The sequence below is a fragment of the Rhinoraja longicauda genome, chromosome 15, assembly GCF_053455715.1.
Source record: "Rhinoraja longicauda isolate Sanriku21f chromosome 15, sRhiLon1.1, whole genome shotgun sequence".
NCBI lineage: Eukaryota > Metazoa > Chordata > Chondrichthyes > Rajiformes > Arhynchobatidae > Rhinoraja > Rhinoraja longicauda.
The window spans coordinates 31,598,516-31,618,897 of record NC_135967.1 but is presented as its reverse complement, the minus strand read 5'-3'; the positions used below and the strand labels follow the sequence as shown (position 1 = coordinate 31,618,897).

Sequence of the window (20,382 nt, the reverse complement as noted above, 5' to 3'; positions counted from 1 at the left end):
TTGCTCACCAATCTCCCATGTGGGACCTTATCAAAGGCTTTCTGAAAGTCTAGATACACTACATCCACTGGCTCCCCTTCATCCATTTTACTTGTCACATCCTTAAAAAATTCCAATAGATTAGTCAAGCATGATTTCCCTTTCATAAATCCATGCTGACTTGGACTTATCCTTTTACTGCTTTCCAAATGCACCGTTATTACCTCTTTAATAATTGACTCCAGCATCTTCCCCACCACCGATGTCAGGCTAACTGGTCTGTAATTCGCCGTTTTCTCTCTCGCTCCTTTCTTGAAAAGTGGGATAACATTAGCTATCGTCCAATCCACAGGAACTGATCCCGAATCTATTGAACATTGGAAAATGACCACCAATGCGTCCACTATTTCTAGAGCCACCTCCCTGAGTATCCTGGGATGCAGACCATCAGGCCCTAGGGATTTATCAACCTTCAGTCCCATCAGTCTACCCAATACTATTTCTCGCCTAATGCAAATTTCTTTCAGTTCCTCTATCCCCCTAGATCCTCTGTCCTCTAGTACATCTGGGCGATTGTTTGTGTCTTCCTTAGTGAAGACAGACCCGAAGTACCTGTTCAACTCTTCTGCCATTTGATGGACAAGTAGAGGTGGAAGGGTGTAAGAAGGAACTGCAGATGCTGGTGTATGGGTGATCATTGTAGAACTAGTGTATGGATGATCATTGGTCGGCGAGGGGCTCGGTGAGTCGAAGGGCCTGTTTCCATGCTAAACCTCACACGATTTTGATCCATGCATAAGTCATAGGTAACATCCGTTCTACTATTGAGCCCTGTCAGCATTTAAAAAGCGATTGGCAAGGTGGTGCTGTCCCTTCATGCGTGAATGCTGATCCCCACATATGTTAACAATGGCATCAGAGCAACATGTAAATAGAACAAGGACAGATCTTTCAGCACTTCAAGGTTCATAGATAAATAAGTAAACATGGTTGGTAACAGCAAGTTTCAGACTCATCAGCTCATTCAGAAACTCCTCTGCATCAAGTTAATGTATAACTCGCAAGGGAAGGTAATGTTAGATGGATTAGTTCTGACAGGTCCCTGTCCAGTTCTGTCTTCCAGCTGACATGATAGATAGTGACAACTTCCACTTCCAGTGGAAAAATGCTGAAGTTCTTGTGAAACAGTAACAAGCTGTCCCATGGGCCAAAATGCTGTCAGCTTAAAACTATCCTCCTCTCCTTGTCATGCAAGTACTTGCAAGTACTTGTCATCTACACCTTGTTTCAGGATGCCAGCCAATGCTGAGGTGAATGCCTGTCATTTTGTTGATCAGAACCTAGTTTTGCAAGTCTGTAAATTGCCTTGCATAACTAAAGTATGGACTATAACTGAAAGAAAACACAATAACACAAGAAAATGTGAGCCATCTGGCCCCTCAGTCCTGCCTCGTCATTCAACTCCTGCCTGATCAACTCTTGGCCTCAACTCCTCAAGTCCTTTAACGATCCAGTCTTTCAAAAATATCAATTTCCACTTTAACTACTTTGATCTGCAACAGAGAATTCCAGAGATGCCCACATTTGTGAGAAGGAATTTCTACATATCTTGATTTGAAATGACCATCCCCTTCTCTTGAAACTATGTGCTTCATTCAAGATTCTCCCAGTGGTGAAACCATCTCAACATTGATTCTGTCATGGCCCCTTATAATCTTATATGTTTCAGTAACATCACCTTCGTTCTTCTCAGCATACTGACCCAACCGGTCTATCCTGTCTTGATAGGGAAATATCTTCATCCCAAGCATTAATCTGGTAAATCTCTTTTCCACCATATATTCATTGAATGTTACTGGGATGAACAAAAAACAAAATCATGATAAAAAATTATGTTTAAATATTGATTTAACAAAACACCTCCTGTTTGTAAACCAGTACAAATATTGGTGAAGAAGCGGCCATGATCTGCTAAATTTCAATGGAAACTAGTTTTAATTCTTGTGAAACAATATTATATGATCTTCAAATAGATATATGAGGGAGATGATGACGTTTAGCTAATGTACAACATAGAATATATTGCATTTTATGGATCTTTGGGACCAACCAGATTATCTCCTATTGGCCGCGGCACGGTGGCGCAGCGGTAGAGTTGCTGCCATACAACGCCAAAGAGACTGGCGTTCGATCCGGTATCGGTGCTTTCTGTATGGAGTTTGTACGTTCTCCCCTTGACCTGCAAGGGTTTTCCCCGGGAGCTCCGGTTTCCTCCCATACTCCAAAAAAGTACTGGTTTGAAGGGGTAAAATTAGCTGGGTAAAATTGTAAATTGTTCCTAGTGTGTGCAGAATAGTGTTAGTGTGTGGGGACTGCTGGTTGCCACAGATTGAGTGGGTCGAGGGGCCTGTTTCTGCGCTGTATCTCTAAACTAAACTAAACTAATCTCTCCAAAGCATAGAAGTTCCTACTTGCCTATCCACAGGTAAAGCATTAGAATAGAGCAGCATCAGATTGTTAGGGTGCTTGAATCTATTAAGGTGGATTTACTATTCTACCTTCGGAAGGAAAATGTTCTGGAAGGTGAGAACCTATAGCTCAGGAGCTGCTGGGAGACTCAACGTAGAAGGAGATTATGAAGACCGTAGATAGTGGGCGCTCACTCGATATAAGAAACAAATCTAGAAATATTCTAACAATTATGGATCAAAATAATCGGAGACATTTTCCTGTCTATTCCTTTTTCTAAATAAATATTTTGCAAATAATTACTAAAATTAAATATCTTAAGGTCAATAAATTGTTTTGTTCTTAATATTTATCATGTTCATAGGACACAGGCACAGAATTAGGCCATTTGGCCCATTGAGTCTAATAAATTATGACTGAACTATCTGAACATGTCGGAAGGGTCTCGACCCGAAACGTCACCCATTCCTTCTCTCCAGAGATGCTGCCTGTCCTGTTGAGTTACTCCAGCATTTTGTGTCCACCTTTGATTTAAACCAGCATCTGCAAATCTTTCCTATAACTGAACTATATTTCCCTCTCAAACCCATTCTCTTACCTTCTCCCGATAACCTTTAGCAGCACCCTTGCAAATCAAGAACCTTTCAATCTCCACTTTAAAAATATCCAAAGACTTGGTCTCCACCTCCATCTGTGACAATGAATTCCACAGATTCACCACCATCTGGCTAAAGACATTCCTCTTCATCTCCATTCTAAAGGAATGTCCTTTTATTCTGAGGCTGTGCCCAATGGTCCTAGACTTCCCCACTAGTGGAAATATCCTCTCCACATCCACTCCTTCCAGGCCATTCAATATTTGGTAAGTTTCAATGAACTCCCCTATTTTTTTTAGATTTTAGATATAGATTTAGAGATACAGCGCAGAAACAGGCCCTTCGGCCCACCGGGTCCGCGCCGCCCAGCGATCCCCGCACACTAACACTATCCTACACCCACTAGGGACAATTTTTTCACATTTGCCCAGCCAATTAACCTACATATCTGTACGTCTTTGGAGTGTGGGAGGAAACCGAAGATCTCGGAGAAAACCCACACAGGTCACGGGGAGAACGTACAGACGGCGCCCGTAGTCAGGATCGAATCTGAGTCTTCAGCGCTGCATTCGCTGTAAGGCAGCAACTCTACCGCTGCGCCACCGTGCCTCATCCTTCTAACAAGCCCAGAGTTGTCAACATCAAACGCTAACATAATCATCCCTGGTATCATTCTCGTCAACCTCCTCTGGACCCCTTCCAATGCCAGCTCATCCGTCCTGAGACTCCTAAAACTGCTCACAATACTCCAAATGCAGTCAGATCAGTGCCCTTTATAGCTTCAGCATTACATCCCTCCTTTTCTCTTCTAAAAGGATGATTGAAGCAAATTACCACCTTCAATAATGTGATTCAGTCCCATTATTTCTGAATTACATTATTCAAATCATTAGCAAACATATCAGACCTGTTTCAGGAGCTACCTGAACAGATATTTAAATTTAAGCACTACCTCCGCTGTTCACCTGGTTGGTTCCCAGCGGACCCAATTGATTACCAGTCATTTACTAATCGAACTGAATAATAAGGCAATTAATCACTCCCTCTGTGAACCAAGCAGAGTAATTCATTTCCGTTTGAACTAACTGACTAAAAACCTCCTGCCAGGAATCCCCCAGTGGCTGATTTGCAGCACAGCTATGCAGGCCATGGGGTTCCAGGTTTGATTTGCACTCTTTTGAATTAGTTATTAACTTGGGTCCACACTTGGAAAGCTGCAGTTGTTCATAAGAGCTTTTGGGAAGTTGGGTCTGTAAGATCTGGTGGGCACCCATTCACAATCCATCAACACCCTACTGAGCACATCTGGAATGCAGAAGTAGGACAGCAGTGATTACTTAATTGGCAGAATAACAAACCAACACAGATGTGGAAGGGATGTTTCCACTAATGGGAGTCTAAGACCGGGGTCCATGGCTTCAGAACAAAGGGACGTTCCAAAAGAAGGATGAGGAGGTATTTCTTCATTGGTGAATCTGTGGAATTCATTGCCACAGACGGCTGTGGAGGTCAAGCCAATGGATATTTTAAAGACAGAGATTGACAGATTCTTGATTAGTATGGGTGTCTTGGATTATGGGGAGAAGGCAGGAGAATGGGGTTGAGAGAGAAAGATTGATCAGCCATGATTGAATGGTGGAGTAGACTTGATGGGCCGAATGGCCTAATTCTGCTCCTACAACATATAAACTTAAGAACACTTGTCGCTTATGGAAAAAAAACTAATGAATGCCCAGGTGAGGCACTGGGCTTGCTCATGAAACTTTACTCCAGCTTTCATCGGTCTTTATTTAAAAGAGGAATGTTACGAAGGGGAAACAATGCCCTGGTTGAAAGATGGTGGCTTAAATATTTTGTGACACCCCCTTAACACTGCGAAGTTTCCAGAGAAAATACTTGCAGTACATTCCTCACAACATTGTAAAGTGAAGTGATACATCTACCCCACATATATTTGCCTCCATGTCAGAGGTGCTAATTTTCAGAGATGGTTAAGCCAAGGTCCCATCTGTGTACTCAGATGGCCATAAAAATATCTCTAGGCTATAACTAGAATATCATAGCTCACTGCTAATGCTTTGGCCAATAATTAATGCTCAGATAGTAGATAATCTGACGATTCTGCATTGGAGTCCAATGTGCACAAACAGCACCTCATATTTCGATTGGGCAGCTTACAACCCAGCGGTATGAATAGTGATTTCTCTAACTTCAAGTAGCCTTTGCATTCACTCTCTCTCCGTCCCTCCCCCACCCTGCTAATTTCACTGTTTGCATCCCTTCATTATCACCTCTTCCACATCCAACAACTGATCATTGTGGGCTCCACTTACCTAGGCCATTGGTATCGGCTCTGATTTTGTTCTACACCTTTTCATACCTCTCCCCTGACTCTCAGTCTGAGGAAGGGTCTCGACCCAAAACATCACCTATTCCTTTACTCCAGAGATTCTGCCTGACCCGCCAGGTTACTCCAGCAGTTTGTGTCTATCCTAATGTGCACAAGTTGCTTTTCAAAAGCACCTCAAACACACTGCTTTGACATTTGCCAGAAGGTGCAGTGTAAATGAGTCTGCCCTCGCCCTTACTCTTATTTCATTTTTGCTTTTTAAACCCTACAAAATATTAGAATGATGTTCGGAAACTACCGTTGGTCGTGCCGGCAAGTCCTCTGGATATGATTCCAGTAAAGGCCTGTCATATCACAGTTTATGGAGTAACATGGAGTAACATGTGCTCACTTCATCTCCAAAGAAATGCTTTGTTTTGCTGTTAAATAAGCAATGGCCAAATATGCTATGAATTCAGTTTATGTTCATCATCTTATTCAGTCACAACTCTTCGCATTGCAGGTTTGTACAATTCTGTTGATAGCTGGATGATTGTCCCTAATATCAAGCAAAACCATTACACAGTGCATGGACTTCAGACCGGAACCAGATATATCTTTGTGGTGAAGGCAATCAACCAGGCAGGCAGTCGCATCAGTGAACCCGCTCGACTGAAAACCAATAGTAAGTATTCCCTTATGATTTATTGACAAATTTTACGTTAAAATTGTTAAAACCTTACCCTTCTGCCATCCTCAGTCAGCAATGGGATATTGCGGCTGGCATTTTCCTTCTAGTTAACTGGAGCAATAGTTGGGTTTCGTAATAAAACTGAGGTAGTTATTGACTCAACTTAATAAGTTTATCTCAGCTCAGCCTGCAGTGAATACTAAAATCCGCTACTTGTACCTTCCAAAAAAAGTTAGTTATGCCTTCTCCTCCTGTTGGCAATTAAGTTGTCTTGGCCGCAAACTGTCTCTATTTATGATAACCATGATAGCAATGAGTGTGGGAAATGACTCCAGGGCCTTGCTGACATTACTTGTTGTAAAGGTTTCTGCAGTGTCAGAACGGGACATAAATGTTCTGCATGGAATAAGTGCAGTGTAGTAAAAGATTTAGTTTCCTCCAGGAGGGCATTGGTTATCATGATTCAGTTATAGGCATGCATGTGCTGTTCAAATATAATTAATGCACATTTATTTCAAATGCACATAAGAGACGCTCATACTCATGCACTAACCATTGTCCAACTGGGGGAAATTAAACCTGTCCAAATGTCCCCGCTGAGATTCCATTTAAGAAGAGTTTATAGATGCAAACTTTGTCCAATTCTTAAAGGCTATATATACTGCGTGCTCCCCATCTTCCAGACACCCAATTTACGTACAGCTTGCATACTTATAACCATATAACCATATAACCATATAACAACTACAGCACGGAAACAGGCCCGTTCGGCCCTACCAGTCCACGCCGACCACTCTCTCTGACCTAGTCTCATCTACCTGCTCTCAGACCATAACCCTCTAATCCCCTCTTATCCATATACCTATCCAATTTACTCTTAAATAATAAAATCGAGCCTGCCTCCACCACTTCCACCGGAAACCCATTCCATACAGCCACCACCCTCTGAGTAAAGAAGTTACCCCTCATGTTACCCCTAAACTTTTGTCCCTCAATTCTGAAGCTATGTCCCCTTGTTGGAATCTTCCCCACTCTCAAAGGGAAAAGCCTACCCACGTCAACTCTGTCCGTCCCTCTTAAAATTTTTAAAACCTCTATCATGTCCCCCCTCAACCTTCTACGCTCCAAAGAATAAAGACCCAACCTGTTCAACCTCTCTCTGTAGCCTAAGTGCTGAAACCCAGGCAACATTCTAGTAAATCTCCTCTGTACCCTCTCTAGGCAGGCAGCATCTCAGGAGAGAAGGAATGGGTGACGTTTCGGGTCGAGACCCTTCTTCAGACTGATGTCAGGGGGGCGGGACAAAGGAAGGATATAGGTGGAGACAGGAAGATAGAGGGAGAACTGGGAAGGGGGAGGGGAAGAGAAGGACAGAGGAACTATGGACTTCTTCAACTTTAGATAGTTCCTCTGTCCCTCTCTTCCCCTCCCCCTTCCCAGTTCTCCTTCTATCTTCACCATTCCCATCCCCTGCCACAATATCTCACTGAGAGTATTAACTGTCGCAGCGCTGCGCGGCCTTCTGGGTAAACACCACCACCTTTGCCGGCTTGAGTTCCACCTCGCCGTTAGGGCACTTTCTGCAGCACATGGCCTTCTGGGTAAGCAACAAGTTGGCCATTGCCAACTTGTTTCTGATGTAAACTCAAGTGATCGTACAGTGTTGTGGAAATTACAAACTGCCTTGATTGCACCAACTTCTGACTGAGTATAGAATTGTTTACATAAGTGCGAGTTTAGGCATGGGGAATTGCGGAATGTCTGTATTCAGAATCTATCGCTATGTTTAAATGCAGTCCCGAGCACCCTATAATTAAATAGCACAGGAGGCCACCTGGAGATTTTGCAGCAGCTTAGGAAGGAACAGCTCATTTAAAGGCTTTCAAGTGTACAATTGCTTCCAAGTTGCAATTGCAACTTTACATTTTTTTAATCTATCTGGAGTGAGATCCGAATTATACAACAGGACACAAAAAATGGAGAAGTGACTCATCCTTGACAATGCAAGGAAATGTATTTTCATGTGCTCGGTTGAAATGGCACATTACTGAAGTGCTTCAGAATCATCTCTATGAAAATTAGTCCATCTTGAAAAAAAATCAGTGCTTTGAAATTCTGTTTAGATTATGCAGGACCCAAGCATAATTTTTATATATTTTTTGACCAATATAACCTAATTTCTCCTGACCACACATTTGTAGCCTCTAACACAGAAAATATAATTTCCAGAGTAGTGCATTCCACTTGGAAAACAATGTGAACGTTATACTCCTAGAAGTATTGATTTTCACAAAGTTGCACTGAAGAAGGCAGTGCCATGCAGCTCAGTTGTCAACTGCCAGTTCATTTAAATTGGAGAGTTGCTCGTCTCTATTCAACCTCCGAGATTTCATTCAGAGAGTCCAGCTCTGTGCTTACCCGATGTCCATGTATTAGTGCCACTCTCTTTCTTAGCTTCTTTCTTTGTAATTGGCACCAAGATATGGTGACAGTATGGCGAGTCTGGAGGCTCGTTCTTTGTTGAAGAAGTTTATTGAGACAGCAAGATTCGATCACAAAGTTTACTTAACGAGATTACAGACAACCATTAAAACTAACTGTTCACTTCGAAGAAGTCTTCCAACTGACTCTTTTGGGCGCCAAAACGGCACGTGACGACGCTGTCCAATCAGCGGTCTCACTCCTTGGACCAATCCTTACAGTCGCACCCACACGTGACCTTGCTGGCCAATCTGAGGGTTCGACACCCAGGACCACTCTCTATGGTCACTACAACAGTGCATTTTGTGGGTTGTGCAAAAGAATTTCACTGTGCTGTGCATGTGACAATAAAGAACCATTGAAGCTTTGGAGGCCATTTGGACTAAATATGACTAAAGATGACTAAATAATGGCCAGATAGCAAACCTGTGGATTTGTACCTCCAATAGTGTACGTGGGCAGTGTTTTTTTTAATAGAAACCTGTTCAACCTCCGAATAAATTCAACCACTGTTGAAACATTTCTTTAGAAAGTTGCATTTTTTGTAAATCAGTGAATTTTAGCAAGCTTCCAGTTTCGATACCAGACCTGTGCTGAGATAAATGACCTCAATCGATACTCTAGAGTGGGAAGCCAAAAATCCCTGCAGATGTTGTGATCTGGAACAAAAAGAAAAAGCAGAATGCTGGAAGAACTCACTGGGTCAAACTGCACATGTGGAGACAAAAGGTGCAAATGGTGTTTCAAGTCAAGACCCTGCATCAGAACTCATGAACCTAGTGGGGGGGGGGGGGGCAGCAATCACACAGATGAGAATATTTAAAATAGTGCAGTGGATACCCATTTCTGATTAATCTTCAGTTGATTTGACCTCAAGATATGTTGAACTGTTTAAACTCTAAACGTTATCTTCAGGCACGGTAGCACAGCGGTAGAGTTGCTGCTTTACAGCGAATGCAGCGCCGGAGACTCAGGTTCGATCCTGACTACGGGTGCTGCACTGTAAGGAGTTTGTACGTTCTCCCCGTGACCTGCGTGGGTTTTCTCCGAGATCTTCGGTTTCCTCCCACACTCCAATGCGTACAGGTATGTAGGTTAATTGGCTGGGTAAATGTAAAAATTGTCCCTAGTGGGTGTAGGATAGTGTTAATGTACGGGGATCGCTGGGCGGCACGGACTTGGTGGGCCGAAAAGGCCTGTTTCCGGCTGTATATATATGATATGATATGATAAACCAACTGAAGACAGGAAATGAGGAAGAGTTACTGGCCCTGGAAGTTTTTGAATACTACAGAGGCAAGGTTGATGCTTGTGCTCAACAGTGTGGAGATAGCTCTTTGCTGGCAGAAGGACATGTTTCTTCTCAGAAAGCAGAAAAGATCATGGCCTTCCTCATAGCTTGGTGTAAAAGATCTATTGCTGATACTTCATTGCAACCAAGAGAATTTGCAACACAAAGATGCCAGTCAAAAGAAAAAAAATGCCTAGGAAGGAAAGGCAGATGCTGTTTTTTGCCAAAGATAAATGCACTGCTGGAGTACTTCAGCGGATCAGGCAGCATCTCTTGAGAAAAGGAATAGGTGTTTCTTTTCTCCAAAGAAAAATAACTCCTCAGTGTAATCTCCCTCCACTAATCCTCTACCTTTAAGATGACCAGGGTAGTTATGGTGATCTAATTTGAAACTTTGCCTATATGGTGTAGTCACCATAGAAGGTGAAGCTGCCAATCTTTAACTTTCACACAGGTTGTGGAGCCAACCTTTAGCTGAACGGATTGGAGTCCTTGGAGGAATTTATTTACAAGTTCCTTGGAGGAACTTTTAGGAGTGGGAGTACTACTATAAGGAGTACCTATCCTGTATCTCACTGCTCTCGCCAAGACCCTGTCATGGGCAACTTAGCTGCATTATAAAAAGCATTATCATTTTTAAAGCAATTAAGTTTGGGGAAAAGTTACACAACATCAGTTTTGTCTTCACCTCCAAAAAATAGGAGTGTCATTGCATTTTTATGCAAGGAGCATAACTTATTTGAACTGATTTTTTCTGTCTCACCACATAACAAGAGTTAGAAATTCAGCACATCAGGTGAAAATGTGCAGATCTAGTCTGTTAAAATGAAATGCTCGAATCAATCTTCTGTTTTGAATCAACAACAAATCCAGCTAGATTTGGCAATATGACAAAATATCAAGCCAGACATCAAAAGATCAATGATCTAGGCAGTTTAATCTCATGAAGAATACCAATGATCAAAGCAGTTGACAAGAGCTTTGTTGTGTAGCTGGGAAGTCATCATTGGCAGAGGGATTAGAGGCATTCAATCACTTCTTAGTCAACCTCATGTTAAAGTTGATAATAATGCTGAAGCACATTCATATTGAGGGACGATTGATATTTTGAGGAATGATTGATGTTAATTGATTGGCTTCTTCATATGCAGAGTATGTCGGTGTTCCACATTGCCCTCTTTAAATCACAAGATGGATTTGGCAGCACCATTCTCAGGAGAGACCCAAATGCCCTGTCAAAAATAATACACATCTTTAAAATGACAATCATAACAACCTGTTGGCTGCTGACTTCACCTACCCCATCACGCCCAACTCCCTTGTGACCTGTCAGTAATGTAATGCATGAAGCTTTTCACTGTGTCTCTGTACACGTGGCAATAATAAACCAATGCCAAATAACATTGCTGGCCCTTTGAGGGCTATATGTGCTCTACCCACTTTGAGCTGGCATGCAGCGAAGATTGTCGATCTTGCTTTTGATTGCAGAATGGCAAAAAAAAATTAGAACTGTGTATATAATGGTGAACTCAGTCATTTTGTTTATGTAGAATGGGCTCCTCGGGTTCCGAATGACCCAATTTGTGGAAATCCATTTTTATATAAATCCCCCCATACATTTTTAAAGTATTTTTTCAAGCTAGTAGTAATAATAATAAAATGTTTCATGATATTCAATAATGACTGCATACAGTACATTTTCTGTTAATTTAATTATGGGTGGTGTTGGGGCGATTTTTTCAATAAAATGAAAGAATTCAAATAAATATATGTGGAAGCACCACGATATGGGTTACTATAGAAACCCATATTTCAGACGTTCGCAGGAGTGAAACCGTTATGTAACCCAAGGTCTGTCTGTATTAGATTCTAAGTCTCTGCCATTGTCAATACTATATAAACGATAAGCCAGATGGAACTCCTATATCAACTAAAAGACTGGGCCTATAGTCTGGGATTAACAGCATACAGCGGTAGACACATATGTGGTAGACTAAATCGACTGGTATTGACACTACTTAGTCTGGGATCAAAAGATGTCTTTGAACTACCACATAATTGTGAGATTATGGCATTTAAAAATTTTAAATGAGAGATTATGGCATATTTTAAAAGTTTTAGCATATCACTGCCACCGATAGTTGTTTGTATCATGTTACCTAATTCCTCTCATTGATCTTTTCCATCATCTCAGCATTTTAAAATAATGAAACCTAATATTAGTTTCTAGAGCAAGGCTGACTTATAATGGCAGCTAAAATGCAATAGAGAAAAAGATTATCTTCTGAAAGTGTTAGAGGTTTTTAAGAAGAGAACAGAAAGAATAATGCCAATGTTAGACGCTAAATTGTGCAGTGTGTGTTTATTTAAAATATGATTTTACCTAGACTATTAAGGGAACAGTGAGAATATGTCAGAGAACTATATAATAAACATTTGACTGATTTAGGAAGAACCAGAAGTGAAATTCATGACCAAAACAAAATGGCGGTGTGTTTCTGTGCTGTTGCGGACTGATTGCTGCTGATTCCTTCATAAAAACTCAGCATTGGTCACAACAACCTGTCCCTAAATACCACCAAGACCAAGGAGCTGATCATCAACTTCCGTAGGTCACATAACGGGGAATATGCCCCGATCTCTATCAACGGGGACAGTGTGGAGAGAGTGTCCAGCTTCAAGTTTCTGGGCACTCACATTTCGGAGGACTTCACATGGTCCAATAACACTGCTGCGCTGGTCAAGAAGGCACAACAAAGACTGTTCTACTTAAGAACACTGAAAAAGTCTGGTCTACCCCAACAGCTGCTGACGACCTTCTACCGCTGCACCTTAGAGAGCATCCTAACGCATGGCATCCCTGTGTGGTACCTCAGCTGCACGGAGGCAGAAAGGAAAGCTCTACAGCGGGTAGTCCATAGAGCTCAGAGGGCCATCGGAACACAGCTACCAGACTTGGAGGGCATCTACAACACACGATGCCTCAGAAAAGCCACCAGCATCCACAAAGACTCTTCACACCCCTGCAACAGTCTGTTCGAACTCCTTCCATCGGGCAGACGATACAAGGCCTTCTACGCCCGCACCTCCAGACTCAGGAACAGCTTCATCCCCCGGGCCATAGCTGCTATGAACCGGTCCTGCTGAGCCGGATGGCCACAACGCATAGATCAACTTGCACTTTACCCTGTCCAAAACTGTTACAACTGTTTCGTTTCGTTGGGTTGCTGCTGTCTAAATCACTTAAATTATTGCATCGTATGGGAGGCGCATTCCCAATCTCGTTGTACCCCTGGGTACAATGACAATAAAGATATATTGTATTGTATTGTATTGTATTCTTGAGTCAGCACATTCTGTTTTTATGGTGGGTCAAACCTGCTGAGTTGTCTAAGCCTGTCAGTAGTGTCCCTTTGGACCATGCAGTTTCTCCTTGCATGCCCTGATTGCAGCCTTCCTTTGGACCAGCAAAACACATCACACAGCCTCCAAGTACAGATGAATGGCTGCTCTTCGAGAAAAGTCCTGGGAGCCAGTAAGGCACTTCAGCTAAATTAAATCTATATCTATTAAACATAGAAACGTAGAAAATAGGTGCAGGAGTGGGCTATTCGGCCCTTCGAGCCAGCACCATCATTCAATATGAGTAAGGCTGATCATCCAAAATCAGTGGCCTGTTCCTGCTTTCTCCCCATATCCCTTGATCAGTCTGAAGAAGGGTCTCGACCCGAAACGTCACCCATTCCTTCTCTCCCGAGATGCTGCCTGACCTGCTGAGTTACTCCAGCATTTTGTGAATAAATCCCTTGATCTCCTATATCTAATCTCATGAAAACATCCAGTAAATTGGCCACCACTGCCTTCTTTGGCAGAGAATTCCACAGATTCACAACTCTGGGTGAAAAAGCTTTTCCTCATCTCAGTCATAAATGGCCTATCCCTTATTCTTAATTAGTATTGCTATTAGTGATTAGTATTCCTATTACTATTAGTATTACTATTCTTCCCAAGTATATCAATGGGGTAGTTGTATTTGCCACAAATTAACCTCGTATACATCCAGCCTCAGGAAGGGGAAAATACATGAGGTTTTCATTGCACCATTGGATTCCATGGAGGAATGTGTAATATGTGTGTTCAACGAGGTCTTACTATCTAAGCACCACTGAAGAATGTACTGAGTGATAATCCCGGGCATAAGGAGAGGTAAATGTGTGTTGATTTTTCAAGGTCTCTTCACAGACACAGACTGCCGATAGAACGGTCTAAAAACATTGTTGCAGCAAAGAGAGCACTTAGTCAATTCAGTGGCTATAAAGTAACAACTACTTTTCACATTCAATTATATTTATTGTAGAGTGCCAGTGCAGCAGAGTGTGGTGGGCCCCAGTCTGATAGTTAACAGGAACACAAGGCTGCAGGTTTTTACATTTCTTTTTCAGTTGTCATTAGGAGCCCAGAGTTTATGCAAAGTTAAAAAATTAAAACAAAGTACTTTTGAGCAGAATTCCTGTCTTTCAAATGGACGATGCTAATATATTCAAGGCTCAGGCTAATTAATTATTGGGCAATAATCAGTAATATCACAGTTTGTCCTGTGATAGGTGCAGCTCATTGGGCTGAAGGTTTCTGCAACCTCTCTCAGGCAACTAAGCACTACTAGATTGTTAGTGCTAATCTCACCTAGACAACAAATTAAATTAGAATATCATGCAAGAGAATCTATCGGTTCACCAATGAAGAAATTATCACACTTAATATTGGAGTTAATAGATTGACTTTTATCACCAAGGTTAGTAAGCTATAGGTTGGGTTGTTATACTCTCGGCTGGATCAACCTGACCCATTCCTTACGCTTGCAGTGCCCATGGCCTAGTGGAATAGAGATTTCCATGCCTTGCTGCCACCGATGTCCAATGAAGCAGAGTGCCCTGTGACCATCTACTAGACACCAGGCAGTGATCCTGAGCTATCATGATTTTCTTTTGACAGCTCAGCCAACACATTTAGGTGTTATTGCTGTTTAAATCAAAAGCAAAGAAAAACAAATTACTTACTTGTATTTACCTTTTCAATTCAGGTAAACAACCCCTTTCAAATGAATCAGACCTTTGTTACACAAGTCAGAAATGGCTGACAAAGCTAAATGACCAGATATGAAACTAATCCACCCTGTCTATGTACATCCCTGGAGAGACTGCATCTGGAATATTGAGTAAAGGTCTGATATCTCTATCCAAGGAAAGCCATGATGCTATTCAACAGTGCAGCAGCACAAGGAGTCGAGTGGCCAGTTCCTGCTTCTTTTTCTTATGTGGAGATAGACACAAAAAGCTGGAGTAACTCAGCGGGACAGGCAGCATCTCGGGAGAGAAGGAATGGGTGAAGTTCAGGGTTGAGACCCTTCTTCAGACGGGTCTTCTTCTGAAGAAGGATCTCAACCCAAAGCATCACCCATTCATTCTCTCCAGAGATGCTGCTGTCCCGCTGAGTACTCCAGCTTTTTGTATCAATCTCCGGTTAAAACCAGCATCTGCAGTTCCTTCCTATACATCTTTTTCTTATGCGTATGTGCTAACCTGTGTAATGGCATTAGATTGACAGAACTACCAGCTACAGTTCAATACAGTCTGAGCCATGTCTAATAATCTGATCTACCCAGGCCATATGTTCATGGTATGTTTCCTTGTGGCTTTTGGTGGACCCGACTCAGCACTGGAACAGAAGTGTAAAATGAGATAAGCGAACTTTCGAATCTATCACTGATTTATCGTCAGTGTAAATTAGAAAGAAAATCTGTAACATATAAATGCCCATTTTGCAGTTTTCCTTGGTATTCACAGAAAGATAGGCCGTGACTTATATCATTAACAATTCCTTAAGGGCGAGACAGTTAGTTTAAAAAAAAGAAGCAACATCAAGGAAATGGTGTCATTTTCTGAAGAATTTCCAAAATATATTCTATTGGAAAAATCTTGTTCAAAACACAAAATGCTGAAATCTTGTTCAAAACACAAAATGCTCAACGGTCAGGAGCATCTGGAGGGAATGAACAGATGATGTTTTGGGTCGGGACGCTTCTTCAGTTGCTCTGTTTGTAGGTGGCGTTGAAATCAGCTATTTTATTGTTGCTTCACAACTCAAAATAATAAAAAGAATTTAAATAATTTTTTTTAAATAATTCTCAAACCGCAAAAATTGAATGTTCAATGGAAGAGGATGAGATTAATGGAGATTTTCTAATTTTACTTGTGTTATCCAGGTCAACCCTTCAAATTGGACCCCAAAACTGCTCACAAGAAGCTAAAGCTGTCCAATGATGGCCTTGCCATGGAACGGGATGAAAATTCCATGAAGAAGAGTCACACCCCTGAACGATTCAGCAGCCAAGGCAGTTATGGTGCAATGGGGAATGTCTTCATAGACAGTGGTTGCCATTACTGGGAGGTTCTACTTGGAGCATGCACATGGTAGGGGATATTCAAAGATCAGACACTAACGGCAGAGAGAAAAAGACTTGACTTTTTAGATCAATTACTTTTTTTCCCCAAAAAAAATAATGCTCATTATGAGTATTTTACAAAATTAATGAATGTGTGATACATTATTGTCACATGTACCGAGGTACAGTGATATGCTTTGTTTTGTTTAACACCTGGGCAGTACACAACTGTTGCCACGTTTTGGCAGCGACAAAGTTACAAAAGTCCTATCGACTGACTGCCACCGCACGTCATCAATCCAAAATATTAAACAATTGCGTCAGGACCTGATGACTGATCAATGTATTTCCATGTGCTCCAGAATTAACCATTCTAGACTGGGTATTGAGTAATGAGGAAGGGTTAGTTAGCAGTCTTGTTGTGCGAGGCCCCTTGGGCAAGAGTGATCATAATATGGTGGAGTTCTTCATTAGGATGGAGAGTGACAAAGTCAATACAGAAACAAGTGTTCTGAACTTAAAGAAAGGTATGAGGGTATGAGGGTATGAGCGTGAATTGTACAAGATAGACTGGCAATTGATGCTGAAAGGGTTGACGGTGGACATGCAATGGAAGGCATTTAAAGGTTGCATGGATGAACTACAACAAGTGTTCATCCCAGTTTGGCAAAAGAACAAACCAGGAAAGGTAGTGCATCCGTGGCTAACAAGGGAAATCAAGGATAGTATTAAAACAAAAGATGAAGCATACAGATTAGCCAGAAAAAGTAGCATACCAGAGGACTGGGAGAAATTCAGAGTCCAGCAGAGGAGGACAAAGGGCTTAATTAGGAAAGGGAAAATAGATTATGAGGGAAAACTGGCAAGGAACATAAAAACTGACTGCAAAAGCTTTTATAGATATGTGAAGAGAAAAAGATTAGTTAAGACAAATGTAGGTCCCTTGCAGTCGGAAACAGGTGAATTGATCATAGGGAACAAGGAGATGGCAGACCAATTGAACAAATACTTTGGTTCTGTCTTCACTAAGGAAGACATAAAACGTCTGCCGGAAATAGCGGGGGACCGGGGGTCTAATGAGATGGAGGAACTGAGGGAGATCCAGGTTAGTCGGGAAGTGGTGTTAGGTAAATTAAATGGATTAAAGGCAGATAAATCCCCAGGGCCAGATAGGCTGCATCCCAGAGTGCTTAAGGAAGTAGCCTCAGAAATAGTGGATGCAGTGTGCAGTTTTGGTCTCCAAATTTGAGGAAGGATATTCTTGCTATTGAGAGCGCGCAGCGTAGGTTCACTAGGTTAATTCCCGGAATGGCGGGACTGTCGTATGTTGAAAGGCTGGAGCAATTAAGCTTGTATACACTGGAATTTAGAAGGATGAGGGGGGATCTTATTGAAACATATAAGATAATTAGGGGATTGGACACATTAGAGGCAGGATACATGTTCCCAATGTTGGGGGAGTCCAGAACAAGGGGCCACAGTTTAAGAATAAGGGGTAGGCCATTTAGAACGGAGATGAGGAAGAACTTTTTCAGTCAGAGAGTGGTGAAGGTGTGGAATTCTCTGCCTCAGAAGGCAGTGGAGGCCAGTTCGTTGGATGCTTTCAAGAGAGAGCTGGATAGAGCTCTTAAGGATAGCGGAGTGAGGGGGTATGGGGAGAAGGCAGGAACGGGGTACTGATTGAGAGTGATCAGCCATGATCGCATTGAATGGCGGTGCTGGCTCGAAGGGCTGAATGGCCTACTCCTGCACCTATTGTCTATTGTCTATTAGTGATAATTTTTCAAAACTCCTTAGATTCTGGAGTAGTTCCTGAGGACTGGAGGGTAGCTAATGTAACCCCACTTTTTAAAAAGGGAGGGAGAGAGAAAACGGGGAATTATAGACCAGTTAGCCTAACATCGGTAGTGGGGAAAATGCTAGAGTCAGTTATTAAAGATGTGATAGCATCACATTTGGAAAGTGGTGAAATCATCGGACAAAGTCAGCATGGATTTACCAAAGGCAAATCATGTCTGACGAATCTTATAGAATTTTTCGAGGATGTAACTAGTAGAGTGGATAAGGGAGAACCAGTCGATGTGTTATATCTGGACTTTCAGAAGGCCTTCGACAAGGTCCCACATAGGAGATTGATGTACAAACTTAAAGCACATGGTATTGAGGGTTCAGTGTTGAGGTGGATACAAAATTGGTTGGCGGACAGGAAGCAAAGAGTAGGAATAAACGGGTCCTTTTCGGAATGGCAGGCAGTGACTAGTGGGGTACCGCAAGGCTCAGTGCTGGGACCGCAGTTATTTACAGTGTATATTAATGATTTGGACGAGGGAATTGAATGCAACATCTCTAAGTTTGCGGATGACACGAAGCTGGGTGGCAGTGTTAGCTGCGAGGAGGATGCTAGGAGGCTGCAGAGTGACTTGGATAGATTAGACGAGTGGGCAAATGCATGGCAGATGCAATATAATGTGGATAAATGTGAGGTTATCCACTTTGGCGGCAAGAACAGGAAAGCAGAGTATTACCTGAATGGTGAACGATTAGGAGAAGGGGAGATGCAACGTGACCTGGGTGTCATTGTGCACCAGTCATTGAAAGCAAGCGTGCAGGTGCAGCAGGCAGTGAAGAAAGCGAATGGTATGTTGGCATTCATAGCAAGAGGATTTGAGTTTAGGAGCAGGGAGGTTCTACTGCAGTTGTACAGGGCCTTGGTGAGACCGCACCTGGAGTATTGTGTGCAGTTTTGGGCTCCTAATCTGAGGAAAGACGTTCTTGCCTTAGAGGGAGTACAGAGAAGGTTCACTAGATTGATCCCTGGGATGGCGGGACTTTCATATGAAGAAAGACTGGATAGACTAGGCTTGTACTCGCTGGAATTTAGAAGACTTAGGGGGGATCTTATAGAAACATATAAAATTCTTAAGGGGTTGGAGAGGCTAGATGCGGGAAAATTGTTCCCGATGTTGGGGGAGTCCAGAACCAGGGGTCACAGCTTAAGGATAAGGGGGAAGTCTTTTAGGACCGAGATGAGAAAACATTTCTTCACACAGAGAGTGGTGAGTCTGTGGAATTCTCTGCCACAGAAGGTAGTTGAGGCCAGTTCATTGGCTATATTTAAGAGGGAGTTAGATGTGGCCCTTTTTGCTAAAGGGATCAGGGGGTATGGAGAGAAGGCAGGTACAGGTTACTGAGCTGGATGATCAGCCATGATCATATTGAATGGAGGTGCAGGCTCGAAGGGCCGAATGGCCTACTCCTGCACCTATTTTCTATGTTTCTATGTTTCTATGGTTGCTGGCAAAGTATGCCTGCACTGGCATTTGTTCAATCATCTGAAAAGTTACCAAAATGATGTACCATCCATGAAAGCCAGTATAAGTTTGATCTAGCCAACCATAACTTTTTCCGAATCACTTGAAGTTAATTTGGGAATTTTCAGGCATATTTGAGTCCAGACCTTATATAAAAGAGTCTAAAATTCAAGAACCTATTTTTTTTGGAGCGATAGTGAAGGCAGAGTTAGGTACATCATCAGGAAACCTCAGTAAATCAACACAATTGCTGTACCTTGCACTAAAAGTTATCCCCTTATCATGTATCTATACACCGTAAATGGCTAGATTGTAATCATGTATTGTCTTTCCGTTGACTGGTCGGCACACAACAAAAGTTTTTCCCTGTACCTCGGTACACGTGACAATAAACCTAACTTAACTATCAACAGAACTGAGGGAAAAGAGTCTTCACTGTTGCATCATAGTTAGTACAACTGAAGTTGCCTGTGTTTGTTGGAGATGAACCATCCCAGCCCTGTGATTCATTGCAGGAGTTCCATTATGATGTGGAGACAACAAAATATTCAGTGGTTTCAATGATTTTGCCTCCAAGTGAGGTTAGAAGTGAGAATATTTGCAGATAGTGTCAGAGTGCTCAGTTCTTTTCATGCTGCTCAGGTAACGAACCAGCTCTTCAAGGAAGCTGCTGACTTTTGGTACTCCGTTTAGTTTAGTTTAAAGATACAGCATGGAAACAGGCCCTTCGGCCCACCGATTCCACGCCAACCAGTGATCCCCATTACACTAATACTGTCCTACACACTGGGGA

The 20,382-nt window shown here is 42.2% G+C and overlaps 1 protein-coding gene and 1 long non-coding RNA gene across 6 annotated transcripts in view; one reads left to right on the top strand and one right to left on the bottom strand.

Moving 5' to 3' along the window:
* Positions 1–20,382, top strand: part of mid2 (midline 2) — a 190,487-nt gene that overhangs the window by 168,399 nt on the left and 1,706 nt on the right. For all 5 annotated transcript variants that reach the window (XM_078412436.1, XM_078412438.1, XM_078412439.1 and 2 more), the window contains exons 8-9: positions 5,897–6,058; positions 16,099–16,306. In XM_078412436.1, coding sequence (XP_078268562.1) covers positions 5,897–6,058; positions 16,099–16,306 — 370 coding nt within the window. The remainder of the gene's footprint in view (positions 1–5,896; positions 6,059–16,098; positions 16,307–20,382) is intronic.
* Positions 10,832–20,382, bottom strand: part of LOC144600624 (uncharacterized) — a 68,833-nt gene continuing 59,282 nt past the window's right edge. The window contains exon 3 of the long non-coding RNA XR_013548161.1: positions 10,832–11,068. This is a non-coding gene — a long non-coding RNA (uncharacterized LOC144600624). The remainder of the gene's footprint in view (positions 11,069–20,382) is intronic.